At 45.0% G+C, this 14084-nt stretch overlaps 1 protein-coding gene across 2 annotated transcripts in view; it reads right to left on the bottom strand.

The window, feature by feature from the left end:
* Positions 1-290: 290 nt before the first annotated feature.
* CYFIP2 (cytoplasmic FMR1 interacting protein 2) overlaps positions 291-14084 on the bottom strand; it is a 49771-nt gene continuing 35977 nt past the window's right edge. For both annotated transcript variants that reach the window (XM_083871720.1, XM_083871719.1), the window contains 6 exons: positions 13317-13447; positions 10633-10705; positions 10029-10123; positions 5888-6126; positions 4987-5134; positions 291-4424 (listed from right to left, as the gene is read on the bottom strand). In XM_083871720.1, coding sequence (XP_083727846.1) covers positions 4257-4424; positions 4987-5134; positions 5888-6126; positions 10029-10123; positions 10633-10705; positions 13317-13447 — 854 coding nt within the window. In that variant the 3' untranslated portion in view covers positions 291-4256. The remainder of the gene's footprint in view (positions 4425-4986; positions 5135-5887; positions 6127-10028; positions 10124-10632; positions 10706-13316; positions 13448-14084) is intronic.

Genomic DNA, 14084 nt, shown 5'->3' with positions numbered 1-14084 from the left:
TCTCCCCTGATCCCCTTACACCAAAACAAGTTTTAAAATGAAAAATGTGTTGTGCAAGGAAGTTCTTCTCAAAAATCATTAAATTTTTTATAGGAAAATATATCTGGTTTGGTGTTGTCCACAAAGCCTCCTATTATTTTTCCTTTGGTTTTTATAAAAGCTTGAATTTTTTATCAAATTAGTTTTTTTGTTTGTTTGTTTTTTTTGTTTTTGTTTTTGTTTTTTGTGCAAGGTACAATTGAAACCTCTCCCCAAATAACAGTTATCACAACGATGGCGGCACCACAAGGTAAATTCTGCCCATTTCATGAATGAGCCCAATTTTTATTTCTCTTCATCACAAAAGTCATCCCACATTTGTTGTACACATTGTTGTTTGCTGTGTTACGGGACATATCACCAGGTATCAGATGCTTTACTCTTGCAGAAGCACTTCTAATGGAAATGGAAGCTTCTGTTGGCTGAATTTTAGAACAACAGCAAAAAAATAATAATACAAAACCAAAATATCATTTTCAGCTGCATAGCAAATATGGATCAAAAATTTAACACTGTATCAGATCACAAGCGTAAATATACCTCACCATAAATAAAATTCATTGTACAAAATAACTCAAGCAGCCTTTCATACAAATATGGTACATTTGACAACAGTTTTTGAGAATATTTTCTTGTTTTTTTTACACCTTAGATTCTTTTCTCTTTTGTTCTCCAATACACATGAACCCACTGGACTGGAGTAATGCAGGAGGAAAAGGACTAATGCTGTTCAATTCTCCTAAGTGCTGTCAGAGTTTAAAAGGAAAACCACTGAAGTGCTGAATTTGATCTAGTTTGCTTCCCCTTTCTATTGTAGCATTGCAAGTCAAGTGTAGCATCATCCCAGAAAAGCATGTGCACTGCCAACAGTCATGTTTTATAATGGCACAGCCAGAGGGAACATTAAAATAATCCCAGTCTGACTTCATTCATGACACAGGACATCCTTTCCCCCCCCTGTAATTCCTGTATGGAGCCAACAACTTGTCTTTGGAGTAGACATTCCAAGTGGTGGCTGGTGAGGGCAGGGGAGTTTGCAGACTACTTTAGCATAAGCAGGAAAATATAGGTGAAAAAAGCAAGTCCATTGTCAGTGGACTTGGGAGGATTCAGACAGGGGTCAAGATTTCCCTAAGAAAACAACATTAGAAGTCTGCAGATTATAAAAGACTGAAAAATACAGGACTGAAGCACATCTGCAAGGAAGTCTCCCAAACTTGGCAGAAAGTCTGCAAGTGTGGGGAATATGCCTGTCCCCCAGGCAATCTGGTACTATTCAGCCCTACCCTTAGAAATTTTCTCCCTATTTCCATTAACGATTATGACATTTAAAAAAGCACATGAGAAAAAAAAATCCATTTTCATGGAGTTGTTTAAAGACCTAAGCCTGGACCTTTCTCATAGACAGACAAGGAAGGGAGAAAACTGAAGCTAAGGAGTATCTTAATCCTTGAGATAATCGAAGGACAGTAACATTAAATCTCAGAAATTAAGACTGTGATTATTACTAGCTGATATCTCATCCTACTTGAGCAACAAGGCAAAAGATCTGCATATACTCTACAGTCAAAACACTTAACATTTTGGTCATGCACTTGAGATTTTGCTCAAAACATTTAATCCCTTGGAATCTTGAGGGATTTTACATTTTTGCTAGCAAATCTGAGGGCAACAAATAGATTTCAACTACCTGTTCTTTCAAGTACAGCCTGTACAAGTACAACAACTTTCTAGTGCAACTGTGTTTTGCAGGGCTTCAGGGAATTATGGCAAAACTACAGGAAAAGAATGCAAAGAGATTTACAGATTATTAAGGAAAAGTATCTCACGATTCACTCCAGACCTAAACTGATTAAAACAGGGATTTAAATTCACCTTACTATATCCCATTTTGTCTAGGTAGCTGGGACTGGGCCATTTGGCACAGTTCATCCTTTTGTATCAACTTCTTGTTCATGCTGGTTTCCAAGAAGACTCCAGCATTCCACAGCTTGTCAGATGTAGCAGGACACCTAATTTGTGCTGTGCCTAGAGGTGGCTCTGAAAGCCAGACAGGGACTTGTGCCAACTTTTCAGCAAGACTTACATACCAAAATAACAAGCACTTAACTATTTAGGTAAGGAAAGCCAGGATCTTGGTCGGATCCATCTTCCTCGCATCTCGTTTTCCACAAAAAATAAAGTGCCTGATTCTTCTCTTCCTTTTAAAAATATATATCTCTAGATACCCTCACTCCAGTAGTGTAGAGGTGTTGGAACATGGTGGAATGCCAGAACTGACATCCTTAGTGGAAGTGTAAGCAGAGAACAAGCCCCAGATGCTCTTCTGCTGTTCTCTTCCTCAAAACACAGAGGAAAGAACTTGCCTTGCTGGGCTGGGTCCTTCCCTGCCACTCCAAGATTTTCAGCCAGATTTCCTGAGATTTCATTTTACTTTCAGATTACTGTGCTGCACAATTTCCTCCCTGCAGCTGAAAATGTCTTGTCTCAGTAATTAAAGGGAACTCAAGGTGTGAAAATGTCCAGCACTTGTCGCATGTGGGGTATTTATTGATTATCATCAAGGGAGTAGGTGTTGAGAGTCTGGGAGCACAAATTTATGCCACACACCAAGATTTCCTCTTGCCAGCAGTAGTTTTCTGGCTGTTGTTTCCTAAAATAAAAACTCCAGCTGGGATATTTCTACTAATTAATTATATGTTCCCTCTGAGAGAATAAACGCCCAGGCTCTGCCTTTTTAACATCTGTAACAGCATGCAGTTTACAAGGCATGATGAAATGCATGGAACAAATATATATTATCACATCTGGACACAGCAATTTTTTGCTGTGGCCAGGCCATAGCTGAGGAAACACTGCCAGTGGTGAGGCTGGCATCATTTTCTCCTGGAGCACATGGTCTGATCTCCTTTCACATCAAGCACAAGCTTTTGCATCACTCCAGTGACACTACTGAGGGGAAGCAGGTTAGACCAGGAGTTATGAAATCCTCCTTCAAGTTCCACCTGAATTTGTTCTCAATATCCAGGGATCTTAGATTAGCTGAGTGGGAAAAAGAAACAGGTTCCAGTGTTCTCTCTGAACTTGGAAAATTCTGGGTATTTTTTAAAGTTTATCTTATATTTTATCTTTTCTAAATGATCACATAATTTCTGAGTGATGGGAAGTTTCCTAAGCCCTGCTGGTAGTCACCATTCTCTAGAGAAAGGTATTTGTTCACTGTGCCACTAAGAATTTGTGTAAACCAAGGGAAAACAGCATCCCAAAACACAGATTACACACCCTGACTCTCGCCCTTGGCTGAAGAACAAAGATCCCATATGTTCAAGGTAACTACACCTGCATCCTGTCAGCACCAGTGATTATTTCCACCCAAATTAAATATGTTTGAGAGCACATTCACATGAATGCAGCCTCTTCTGTAGTCCACAGGAAACCTGGTTTAGTCCATCAAAGATTTGTCTTCAGGGGAGAACCTCTGCATTAAAATAAGTGGACATCCCATAGCATGGAAAAAGCCAGGCTGTTTTCTCTTTCCCCATCTCTGAAGTGCTGAGGAGTTATCTGGTGACTGCATCATTGCTATCCTCAAGCCCACATGCCAAAGCTCCCCCTCCAACTGCTGGAAAGATCAAGGACACAGCAGAGAGCACAAAGCTCACCCCAGCTCATCCATCCACGACCAGCCTGGCAGGGCTCCTCTGCACTCAGCACTCAATCCTCAGGGCACTGCCATGGCTAACACCCTGCCTTCATCCCTTCTTCCCCTCAAAGAGTGGATCAGGGACTTGTCTCCAGCCCCTCCTGCTCCGTGGCTGGTGGCACATTGTCACAGGAGTGTTGATCCTGTGGTGTGAGTGGGTTCCTGGCGCCGTGGGGACCTCCTACCCGAGGCTGCAGCATGGCTTCAGAGCAATGTGTGCACTGGGTGAACCACAGGGAAAACCGGAGCACTCCATGGAAGAAGAAAAAGCACATTTTGCCCACCCACTCCCACCCCCCCCTCCAAGTCCGAAAGCTACGAGTAAAACCGATCACAGGGATGGTACAGAGGAACATGCACTCAAACGGGGCCGAGGGGAAGATGTGTCCTCGTGTGGAGAGGCAGAGCCAGCCTCACTCCCTCGTCAGGCCTCACACCATCATTTTAACCCCTCCCAGCTGGTTTGGGTTCAGTCCCTGCTCCCTTCCCAACCCACGCAGGGTCCGTGTCCCCACTAGCAGGTGGTGGCCAGTGACTGGTGGATGGGGGGCTGGAAGCAGCGCACGTGCTCCACCGTGGAACTGTCTGTTTCCACCGACTTCATGTACTTGTTCAGGATGGCAAAGATCTCGTTGTTCAGGATCTGATACTTCCTGATCCTGTCGGCCATCTTCTTCAAGGGCTGGAGGGATGGTGAGGGAGAGAAAACAGCACATGAAGGGTCTTATGCCATCTGACCAGCTAGGAAGTAGCAGAACCTGGGCACTGCTGCTGGAAAGCTCTGCTAAGGCAAAGCAGCTCTAACACATGTTCCTGTTCCACTTAGCACCTTGCAGGGACCGGGGGCTGGCTTCATTATTGGGTTTGATGACTCAAGACAGAGCATTAACAGGATCAGTGAGTGGTCCTAAGTTAACCATTCCGAAGTCTAGGCTCCCAACTGCTTATTGATAAAGCCACCGAGATCACAGGATGGTTGCTGGAAATACCAGTTCCTCAGGTCCAGCTTCCCAACCCCAGGAAAAAGGGAAAAGCTTTGGGAGAAAAAAGATTTGATTTTCAAGCCAATTAAAACCTTGACCTCTCTGCTGAGACTGCAGATGGAAACTTTACAGCAAGGGCATCCAGTAGGAACAAGATTAACACTAGGCTTTGTTGTAACCAATGAGTTTGGACAAAGCAGGATAGAAAAGAGAAAGAAGTGCACTGGTTTGGGTCCTTTGGGACCTCACTGTTCAACTTACCACGTTTTTTATGATTTCATCCTTCCCATCCTGCCTCTGCACCTTCAGCAGGTGGTAGCAGAAGTCGAAGAGGTCAAAGCGCCGTTGCTGTCCAAGGAGAACAATGATGGAGCAACCTGCCCAGTTGAGACCATCTCCAAAGCACTGCCTGGAGGGAGGAACAGGGTGATGGGGGGGAGAGATGACAGGATAGAGTCAGGCAAGAGAAGTAACCATGGCACCAGGAACTTTCTTTGGTGAACTCCTAGGGAAATCGGGTTCAGTCCTGCTCCTAGAAAGTGAGTATACACTTAGAGAAAATGAACCCAGGAGGAGATAATACAGAATATACAGATAATAAGAATTACGCCCAGGCCAGGCTGTATAGGGTAAGATGGGTGAGTGACACTGTTATACACCACAATGACACAAAGACTCTGACTTCAGAAGGCTGAAAATGACTCCTCTATTTTTGGGATGTGTCTCCCTTATATACTATTCTACACAGACCAATTTGATTGGTGAAACAAAGACAAACCTTTTTAATCACATTGGTCAGAGCAGAGGGACATTAAGAAGTCCCTCCTAGGGAAAGAATGCAAACCAAGTTTAGTTACCAAAACATGTGTCTTGTTTACAGAAAATTCCCTGGGAAAAGAATTCCAGAAAACCAAAACATCTCAGGCATGAGCCAGGGCTACAGGTGAGGACCTAATGCCAGGTTATTGGTCCATCTACCCACCTCCTGCCTCCCACCTTGGGCACACCCCTTCACCTTCCCCTTCCCTCCAGCTGCTCCAACACAAACCTGAGCACAACCAAGGACCAACATCCCCCTGCCTCTACCTCCACAACACCTCTCACTGCTGAGGGCACCCCGAGGGCTGCCCAGCCCCGACAGGAGCCCTCTGGGGACACTCACTCTGCCGTGAACTCGTTGGTGCCCACGGGGATGCAGTACACGAACTGCATGGCGCTCCAGAGCCGGTGGAACTCCACGCACTCGTCCACGTGCATGACGCCGTTGGTGGGGGGCGGCCCACGCCAGATGGGGTCCTGCAGGTAGCTCCGGATGCGCGTCAGGATCACCTCGAACATGGAGAGCCCGCAGCACAGCCGCTCCTTGGTCAGCAGGTCCCCCTCCCGGGCGATGGCGATTTGCTGAGGACAGGGACAGCCACAGGGACATTGGTGAGGATGGGACCCTACACCCTACACCTACACCTGCTGGGGTTTAACGCTGCCCGGTCTCTCCCCGGCTCATGGGAGGCCCGACCTTACCTCTGATGGCTGCACTTCCCACCAGAGAATACTCATCAAACAGGAGGATTTAATATCGTGCTCCGCTCTGTTTCACCGACCTCGGTATCTTTTGGAGTAGCTATGCACGTCAGAACGCCAGAGCTGAAGGCAAAGCTCTGACCAGAAATACTGATCCTTAATTCTGCTAGCATGCTGTTCTGCCCTGTTAGTGCTACTCAGCGTTTCCTTTCATGATTCTCATTTAATGATTCATTTCGTGTGTTTTGTCTCCTGATTTCTGCAGATTATGAAGATAAAATAGGAGAGAACAGAGACATTTTGCTTCCTGGGACATTACCATCATATCTTCAAAATGTAGGTAGCCTATGGCTTTCTTGATTTCTTTTGTAGTCAGGCTTAGAAAGCTCTGAGGAAGATGAGAAGCCACTGCAAACTTGATACTGAAAAAACTGTGGTTTATAAGAAAGCCAAATAATGTTTTCCCAGATGTGGAAGCTTTACAGGTGTGGATAATTTTTCTGACATCCCTGCTTAGATTTAGATATACAAATCTGGAATAGCTCCACTGGATGAAGTTATTTTAGCTTTTACACTAGAGGAAAATTAAAAGAGAATTAACTTCATTTCAGCCCCACTGCTCCCCAAGAGGACAAAAAAAAAAAGGGGGGGGAGGATTTAAAACAAGCAAGCAGGGCCTTTTCCCAAGCTCACTGAGTGGTGCAAGCATGGGGGTCTCTCACTGCCCTGGTATCCTCTCAGCTGCCCCATTTCCTGCTGTTCCAGTGGCAGGACTGACTCCTCTGTGCAGTGCTGCCAAAAATAACTCCTGAAATGGGAGCTGAGTGCTGTCAGAGCTGTGCCCGTGGCTGTGGGAGGCTCTGGCTCTGCTCACCTTGGCAGAGGAGTGAACAGGCACACAGAATAAGTGTGACACTGATGTGACACTGACTGAGACCCTGCCTATCCCAGAGGACTTCCTGGAGCTTTAAGCAGTTTTTAAGCATTTGCTCCATTTCCAGCTGTCCCTGCAACGCCTATAAAAATCTTATCCCAATCAGTCACCTCAGGGACTCACAGCAGCTAAGGACAAAGAGCAGGCACACATCCTGGCCAGACATTAAGAACATGAATTATGCTTGGTTTACTTGGGTCATCTTCATTCCACTTTGAAAAATGCATGAATGTGCCTGCACATCCCCATTTCTGATTATCAATTTATGCCGGCAGTAACCTCAAGCATTTTTAGTTTGGTTGCTCTTGAAATTAGAAGTGTTTCAATTCTTGCTTGTGCCACAATTTCAAGGATGTTCTGGGGAGCTCAGCTCAATTAGCTAAACACTAATTCAACTAGTTCAGCTAATAGAAAATATCAAGGAAAAGCTGTCATCATGTGCTGAGGCCACATTTGGTTGGGATCACTCGATCTGCTGAAAGCAGGAATGGTATCACTGGTTCCGTGGCACACACTTGCATGGGTTTGGCAATTAAAAGTTTATTTTATCCAGATTTTTAGCTAAAGGCTGTACACTGTCCCTCTCCTCACCTGCTCCAAGCTGTTATGGGCACAGATCTGCACACACTGGTCTATCATGGCAAAATGAGGGCCCAGTAGAAACAGAGCCATTTCAAATATAAATTAGGTGTTAGCATTACTGTTTGCTAAGACATAGTGAATAAAAGGGATACTTTTGAGAACAAACTTCTCCAGTGATCTTAATACACAATTTCTGAAGAAATCTTAATTTAGAAAGGGAAGCATCTGGCTTTTAGTGTAGGTAGTGCCACTCAGTTATGCACATTCACAGACAGAATTTGGTTTTAAAATTCATCACAGTAAGACCAGTTTTTGACACAGGTCTACCATCCTAGGGTAGATACCTTAAAATGGGCAAAGCAGCTGGAGAGCTGTTGATTCTGTATTCAGAGCTGCCTCACAGCCTGGGGTCCCACTGATTTCTAAGATCAGGAGAGGAAGGATGCTCTCAAGGTAAATTGTCACAGGATGCCACTGTGCTGACTCAATTATTCCTTCTGTCTTCAGAAGCAAAGGCTCTGATTATTTCCAGGGAAGAAACCAGACTGACCAAGCACTTTCAAAAACCCCTTACTAAATACCTTTATGGTCAGCATTAAAAGGGAGAGGATTCCTTTAACGAACCACTTTGACCCCCTGGTTCTTTACAAAAGGTCCATCAAACTGCTGCTTCTGGATTTCCAATGCAAAGTTATTATTAACAACAATCATTGGCAGTTTTCCTGCCATTGCACAAATCCAGTTTTGATTTTCCAGTTTCTGAACCTCTTTTACAGCCTGTTTATTAGTGAACTTGCCAGAACCCTACCCCAAACCTGCAAAACCCAATAGATCCCCACTATAACATATCTGGGGCCACCTTTTAGGAGAGGCATCGGGCAGGCAACTTCAGCTTAGGCTCTGGACAATTGCTACAAGGCATTTATACATTCTGCAGGAAAAATCCTGTATGGCCTGTGTCCAAAACTGCATTTCCAAAATGCATGTCCAAAACTGCATAAAAGGAGCAAGCTTAGAAGCTATGGAGGCACCTATAGAAAGCAATTCTTGTGTTCCTTTACATTTGAGCTCAAAAAAAAAATAAAATCTGGTACCCAAGTGTACCTGTGTGATGGATATGGGAACAATTTACAGAAAAGTAACTTCTTAGTGGGACATGAAATATCTTTTGTTTTCATCACCATTATAACTACAGCAGAGATAAGCAACGAGTGGACTCTAATAGCAGAATTCAATGATGATTTTGCATGGAAAGAAGGAGAGATAGAAAGACCAACACAAAGACACAAAAACACAGAGGTGAATTCTTTTTCTCGAGTGTCTCCTTTAAAAGGAAGTGTCTACAGAGTAAGACAAAGTCCTCAGTTATCCAGCCAATTTCTCTGTTTCAGGTGATTTCCAATGATGCAAAGTTCAAAATGTCCTTGATCCATGAGAAAAAAAATACAGGAACAAATATCAACCACTTTCTGCCTGCCATAGATCTGTCACCTCCTACACCAGCTGAGTGTTTGTTCCCTTCCCTCATCAGTACATTACAGCAAAAGGGTGTTGATTCATTTGATACTTTGAAAGATTTTTATCCCATCAACCCCAAGTAAATGGGCACTTGAAGTTTGATTATTACTATCAAGGGAGCTCAAATTTTGCCCATTACACTGTTCAGTCTGTGGAGATATTTTAAAGAATACTGAGTTTCTGCACAAGAGATCTTTCCCAAGCTGAGACCCACGTCAAGAAGATACTTAAATGGAGCCGTAATTTTAAGCATGAGCTGAAGCTCTAAGCATGTGCTAGGAGGGAAACCATTCTCAGATGTATTCCTTGACAGGGATGAGCTTAAATGGACCACACTGCAGTCCTAAAATGGGATCCCCAAAAGTGATGGCAATTGATTGTTAGGACAGCCCTGCAAAGATTCTCCTCAAACCATTCCATCAATTCTCCATCTTTTTTAAGTGGAGAAGAAGAGGTTTTTGGAGTTGTTCTGATTCAGAACTGGCTTCTAGCATACTAGCCTTACAGCTCCCTGCCAGCTCTCCTGACTGGAGGCAGCAACACATCTCTGGACCAGCTCACAAATTTCCCTTCAGTTTGTCGAGCAAGGATTCGGATTTGCTCGTCCAATTGACGTTTTGGGAGAAAAAAAAACAATCAACCAATCCAAAAAAATAAAAAAGGATCACTTTCCCAAGGCCAAGCAGGCCGTGTGGGGACTGCTACGAGTTTCCAACAGCCAAGCCATCCCTTCCAATGCAATCCTTACCTGCGGAGTGCCCAGCCTCTCTATTAGGGGAACCAGGTGGAGTGGGGCATACTTGGCTTCGAGACGCTTCATGCGCACCTCCAAGCGTTCTCCTTCTGTCAAGCGAGCAGCAAACAGTGAAATGAGAGGAGGAAGTGGAGACCCGCGACTTTTCCAGCTCAGAGCTGCCCCCCAGCAACCATCCGAGGAGACTGTGGGATCAGGGAGCCAGACCGACAGCAATGAGGGGCCAGTGATGCAGAGAAGGGAGGGATGGGCGAGCGCAGAGTCAGCAGCAGCTCTGTCACACATGTCCAAAGCGTGTCCCTGTTACCGAGCACTCCTGCTGAGATGGACATTTCATGCTGTCATTCTCCAGAGAGAGGCTGTGAAATGCCTTCCAAACCTTAAGGGAACCCCCAAACTGACTTGAGGTTTCAGGCTGTAACTGTGCTACAGGAAATGCACCCCTGGCTTTTGTCTGCACCTGATGTTTGGCTGTATCCACTGATCTGTTTGGAGGGGGAAGCAGGGTCAGAGCTAATCCTCAGCAGAGATGGGAGAGAAAACAGCCTCTGGGCAGAGACCTCTGAGTCTGCCCACTGCTTCCCTCTCAGCTTCTTACCTTTGATGTAGACCCTGGGCAAAATATTTTGGAAGGGAGCAGCATGCAGCAAATCACAAACTTCTTCCTGGGACTGAGGCAGGAAGAAAGAAAGATAAAGTAAGTTAAAAAATACCTATGGGGAGAGTGAATGGCTCAGGGGCCTGGGCAACACTACAACAGTTCACACCTACAGCAACTATTCAGATCCAACCCAGCTCAGTAGTAACTCCAGTCAGTGGTCTTAACCTAAATGATCTAAAACTGGAAGTAACACTTCAGCTTCAGTCAGGAAGTTTCCCTAACTCCAGTAAGTTACTTCCTGCCTGTACAAGGCCAGACCTTTATACTGATTTTCTGTCCTACTCACTAGCCCTAAAAGTAAGAGGGGATAAAGAATATGGAAGTTTCCATTTCATCTTACCCTGAATGAATTCCTGCAGCCTGTCCTTTAAGAGAGTGCCCAGGTGGAAATTACCCTTTGGCTTAGTTATTTTAGGAAGTGTACATGAAAAATATACTGTCATGTGGCTCTTCTGCAAATGGGTACATCATAACTGGTCTGAAATGATTTGGTTGTTGGTGTGGTGTTCTCAGCCAGGGCTACCAGAATCCCAGTGGTGCAGGCACCAGGAAGAATAAAACAGAAGTCCAGAGAGGAATAACACCATGAGATGCCACCTGAGGGGATGCATGCCAATGCACTTGAGAAAAAAATAATCCCAAACACAGATGCACAAGGAGGAGAAACCTAGAAATAGGCAGGTGGAGACTGAGGAGCGATGGCCGACAGTACATTGTACACGAGTCTGCAATGGGAAACAGCAGCGAGGAAACCAAAGCTGTTCAACACAGAGGCATCGTGTCACGACAAGGCACCAGCCTGCCCCTACAGCAGCCTTCTCCTAGGACATGCTTTCAGTTCTGAGCTCACTGGAGAGATGTAGACACACTCGGAAGCAGATCATGAGAGCGCAGCAGGAGGTACCCGGAGGCCGGATGGAATGACCGGGCTGGGCCTCTTTGGGATGCAGGGGTGGACACCACCCTTCCAGCCAGCAGGACAGTGGAGCATGGAGCTGCAGGAGGCTGCACTGGCGCATGGATGCTGGGATGAGAGCAAGTTTGTGGGAGTGCAGTTTGTGACACAGTGCTGGAGGGACAGGAACAGTCTGGGGCCCCTCCACGGGCACAGAGGTGCTGATGCTAACGGAGAGGGCCTGTCACCTTTGGTCATTTTGTTTGCAAAACACTGTTCATTCCAAGGTGAATGTTCTTCTACTGCTGTTTTCCTCTAATAAAGTGAGCATTTTCAGCCATTTGCAGCCTGCATTCACCTCATTTCTGTCCCAAAATTAGTCATGTTATTAACAGACCTCTTTCCCCAAGGCCCATTAACCAAGAGCACAAACTCTGCTTAGAAATTTCATCCCAAGCAACCCCTCATTCCTCAAACTTAAACAATAAAATGGGGGTAAAATGCAGCAGACTGGACATCTGCATCAAAGCCATTTTTGCCAGCAAACAGCACCAGCCTTAGATCACTCAGACAGCTCTGAAGGTAATTGCAGTATAAAAGCAATTCTTCCTGCTGCACAAGAGCTCCATTAGAGGGAAAATCTTGTTCTGTGATGGCTCTGTGCATCTGACATCCTCCAGCAAGTGGGAGTCAGAGCCCACTGCATGCAAAATGGCTTTTTATTCTGAGCCTATTACTGTGAGGAAAAACAGAGGATCCAAGAGGGAGAGACTTTGTCTGGCAAAGAAAGTAGACAGATGTGGACTTTGATGGGCAGCCTTCCATAAAGGATCCCCAAATTCCCACCATCTTTATCTTCTGCTATTCTAAAATGCCAGTACACTGCTGATGTACAGTTCCTGGGACTGAAGGAACATTTCTGCATTGGAATGAAGGATTTCTAAAGAAACCACCATGTCCCTTGAGTGTCCCATTAAAGATGTGACAGGAAAGGCAAATGCAGTACATCCAGCAGAAAACCCAACACTGAGAACAGCAGAAAGCACTGACAAAGCCACAAAAGGAACAGAAACTGCCAGAATATAGTTGGCAACTCTGATCATTCTATAAAATTCTGTAAAAGCCAAGCTGCTGGGTGATAGACATCTCTTGTTTTCTTCATCTTATGCAACCACTGCTCACTGAATGTGTTTGATACACAAAAGTCTCTAGATCTCAGTGATTTCAGTGAAGATGTCATAGGACATATATCATCAGCAGGTTTCCTTCCTGTTGGATTGCTTTATCCATTTCACCATTACAATCCATCAGGTTGTTTCCATTGCACTGGCACCCCAAAAGAGCAGATGGATCAAATCTACTTGTCACTGTACAAATATGTATATAAAAAAGTATTAATCCCTGCCCCAGAGAGCTTACAATCTAGAAATTAAGTCCAGCTGGCTTTATTTCTATGCAGGACAAACAAGGGGCAGCTTTAGGTCCAAGAATGAAATCTGGATTTTCCAGTATTCAGATTCATCCCAGAGGCCTGACCAAGTGCCAAGGCACACCATCCCCGTGGACATGCCCAAAGACTCCAACAACACAGCCCCAGAGAGACCCTGAGAACATGAGAAGCTGGAAAGTAACATTTCCCAAACTCTTCTGCTGGAGAACCCACTTGTACTTCTACTCTTGAGCTGGAAATTTCAGGTACGATGTTGGTGTGGGGGTTTTGCCTTACCAAAGCCTGCTCGATAAGGAGGCAGAAGAGAATGGCATTGCCCACTTCTCTGAGGCTCTGGAACACATCAGTCTTCAGCTCTGCATACTCAATTATGTCCTTCAGCTGATGGTGGAAAAACTCCAGGATTCCTTAAAAGAGAAGGAAGCGCAGTCAGAAAGAGACTGGAATCACTTCCTGTAATTTGGATAAAAAAGATGATCAGTGTCTGGTATTAATCACAAAATGCAGCTGCTAAATGGATACAGAGACTGGCATTGCGAAGAACTAACTTGCAGTGTCTTATCCTGCTTTCAGTAAGCCTTGGGAAACAGGGAGTAAGTCATTTAAACTCCCTAGATTTCTTCATCAGAGGAGGAAAGAGGTTCCAGACTGTGACAGATGACTTGGTGTTGGCTCAGGTACAGCAGCCACAGTTTCTCACTGCAGCCATGCTGCAAAAAATCTCTTCACCAGCTAAGTAGAGCATTTAAAAAACACCAGTGAACTCACAAAGGCTTACAGAATCCTGAAAACATAAGAGAGACTACCAGAAGACATTCCCTTATCAGCCATCTATGTGTTCAAATGGGAATTTCCAGCAGGAGATTTCCTCTAAAGGTTTCCTATACGTGTTCCAGTGTCAATAGAAGAGCAGCTGAAAGTGTCCCAGCAAATCTGGCTGCAAGTGGCACAGGCAGGACAAGTGCCCTGCCTGGATTAACTATGAGTGTGAGTAAATGCTGCAGCAGCACGTGGCTGAGCTCCTGTTCACGGATCCACCTGCAG

Source organism: Zosterops lateralis, assembly GCF_965231275.1.
Source record: "Zosterops lateralis genome assembly, chromosome: 14".
In the NCBI taxonomy this organism is placed as follows: Eukaryota; Metazoa; Chordata; class Aves; order Passeriformes; family Zosteropidae; genus Zosterops; species Zosterops lateralis.
The sequence above is the reverse complement of the archived record's forward strand: the minus strand, read 5'-3'. Positions and strand labels throughout refer to the sequence as shown.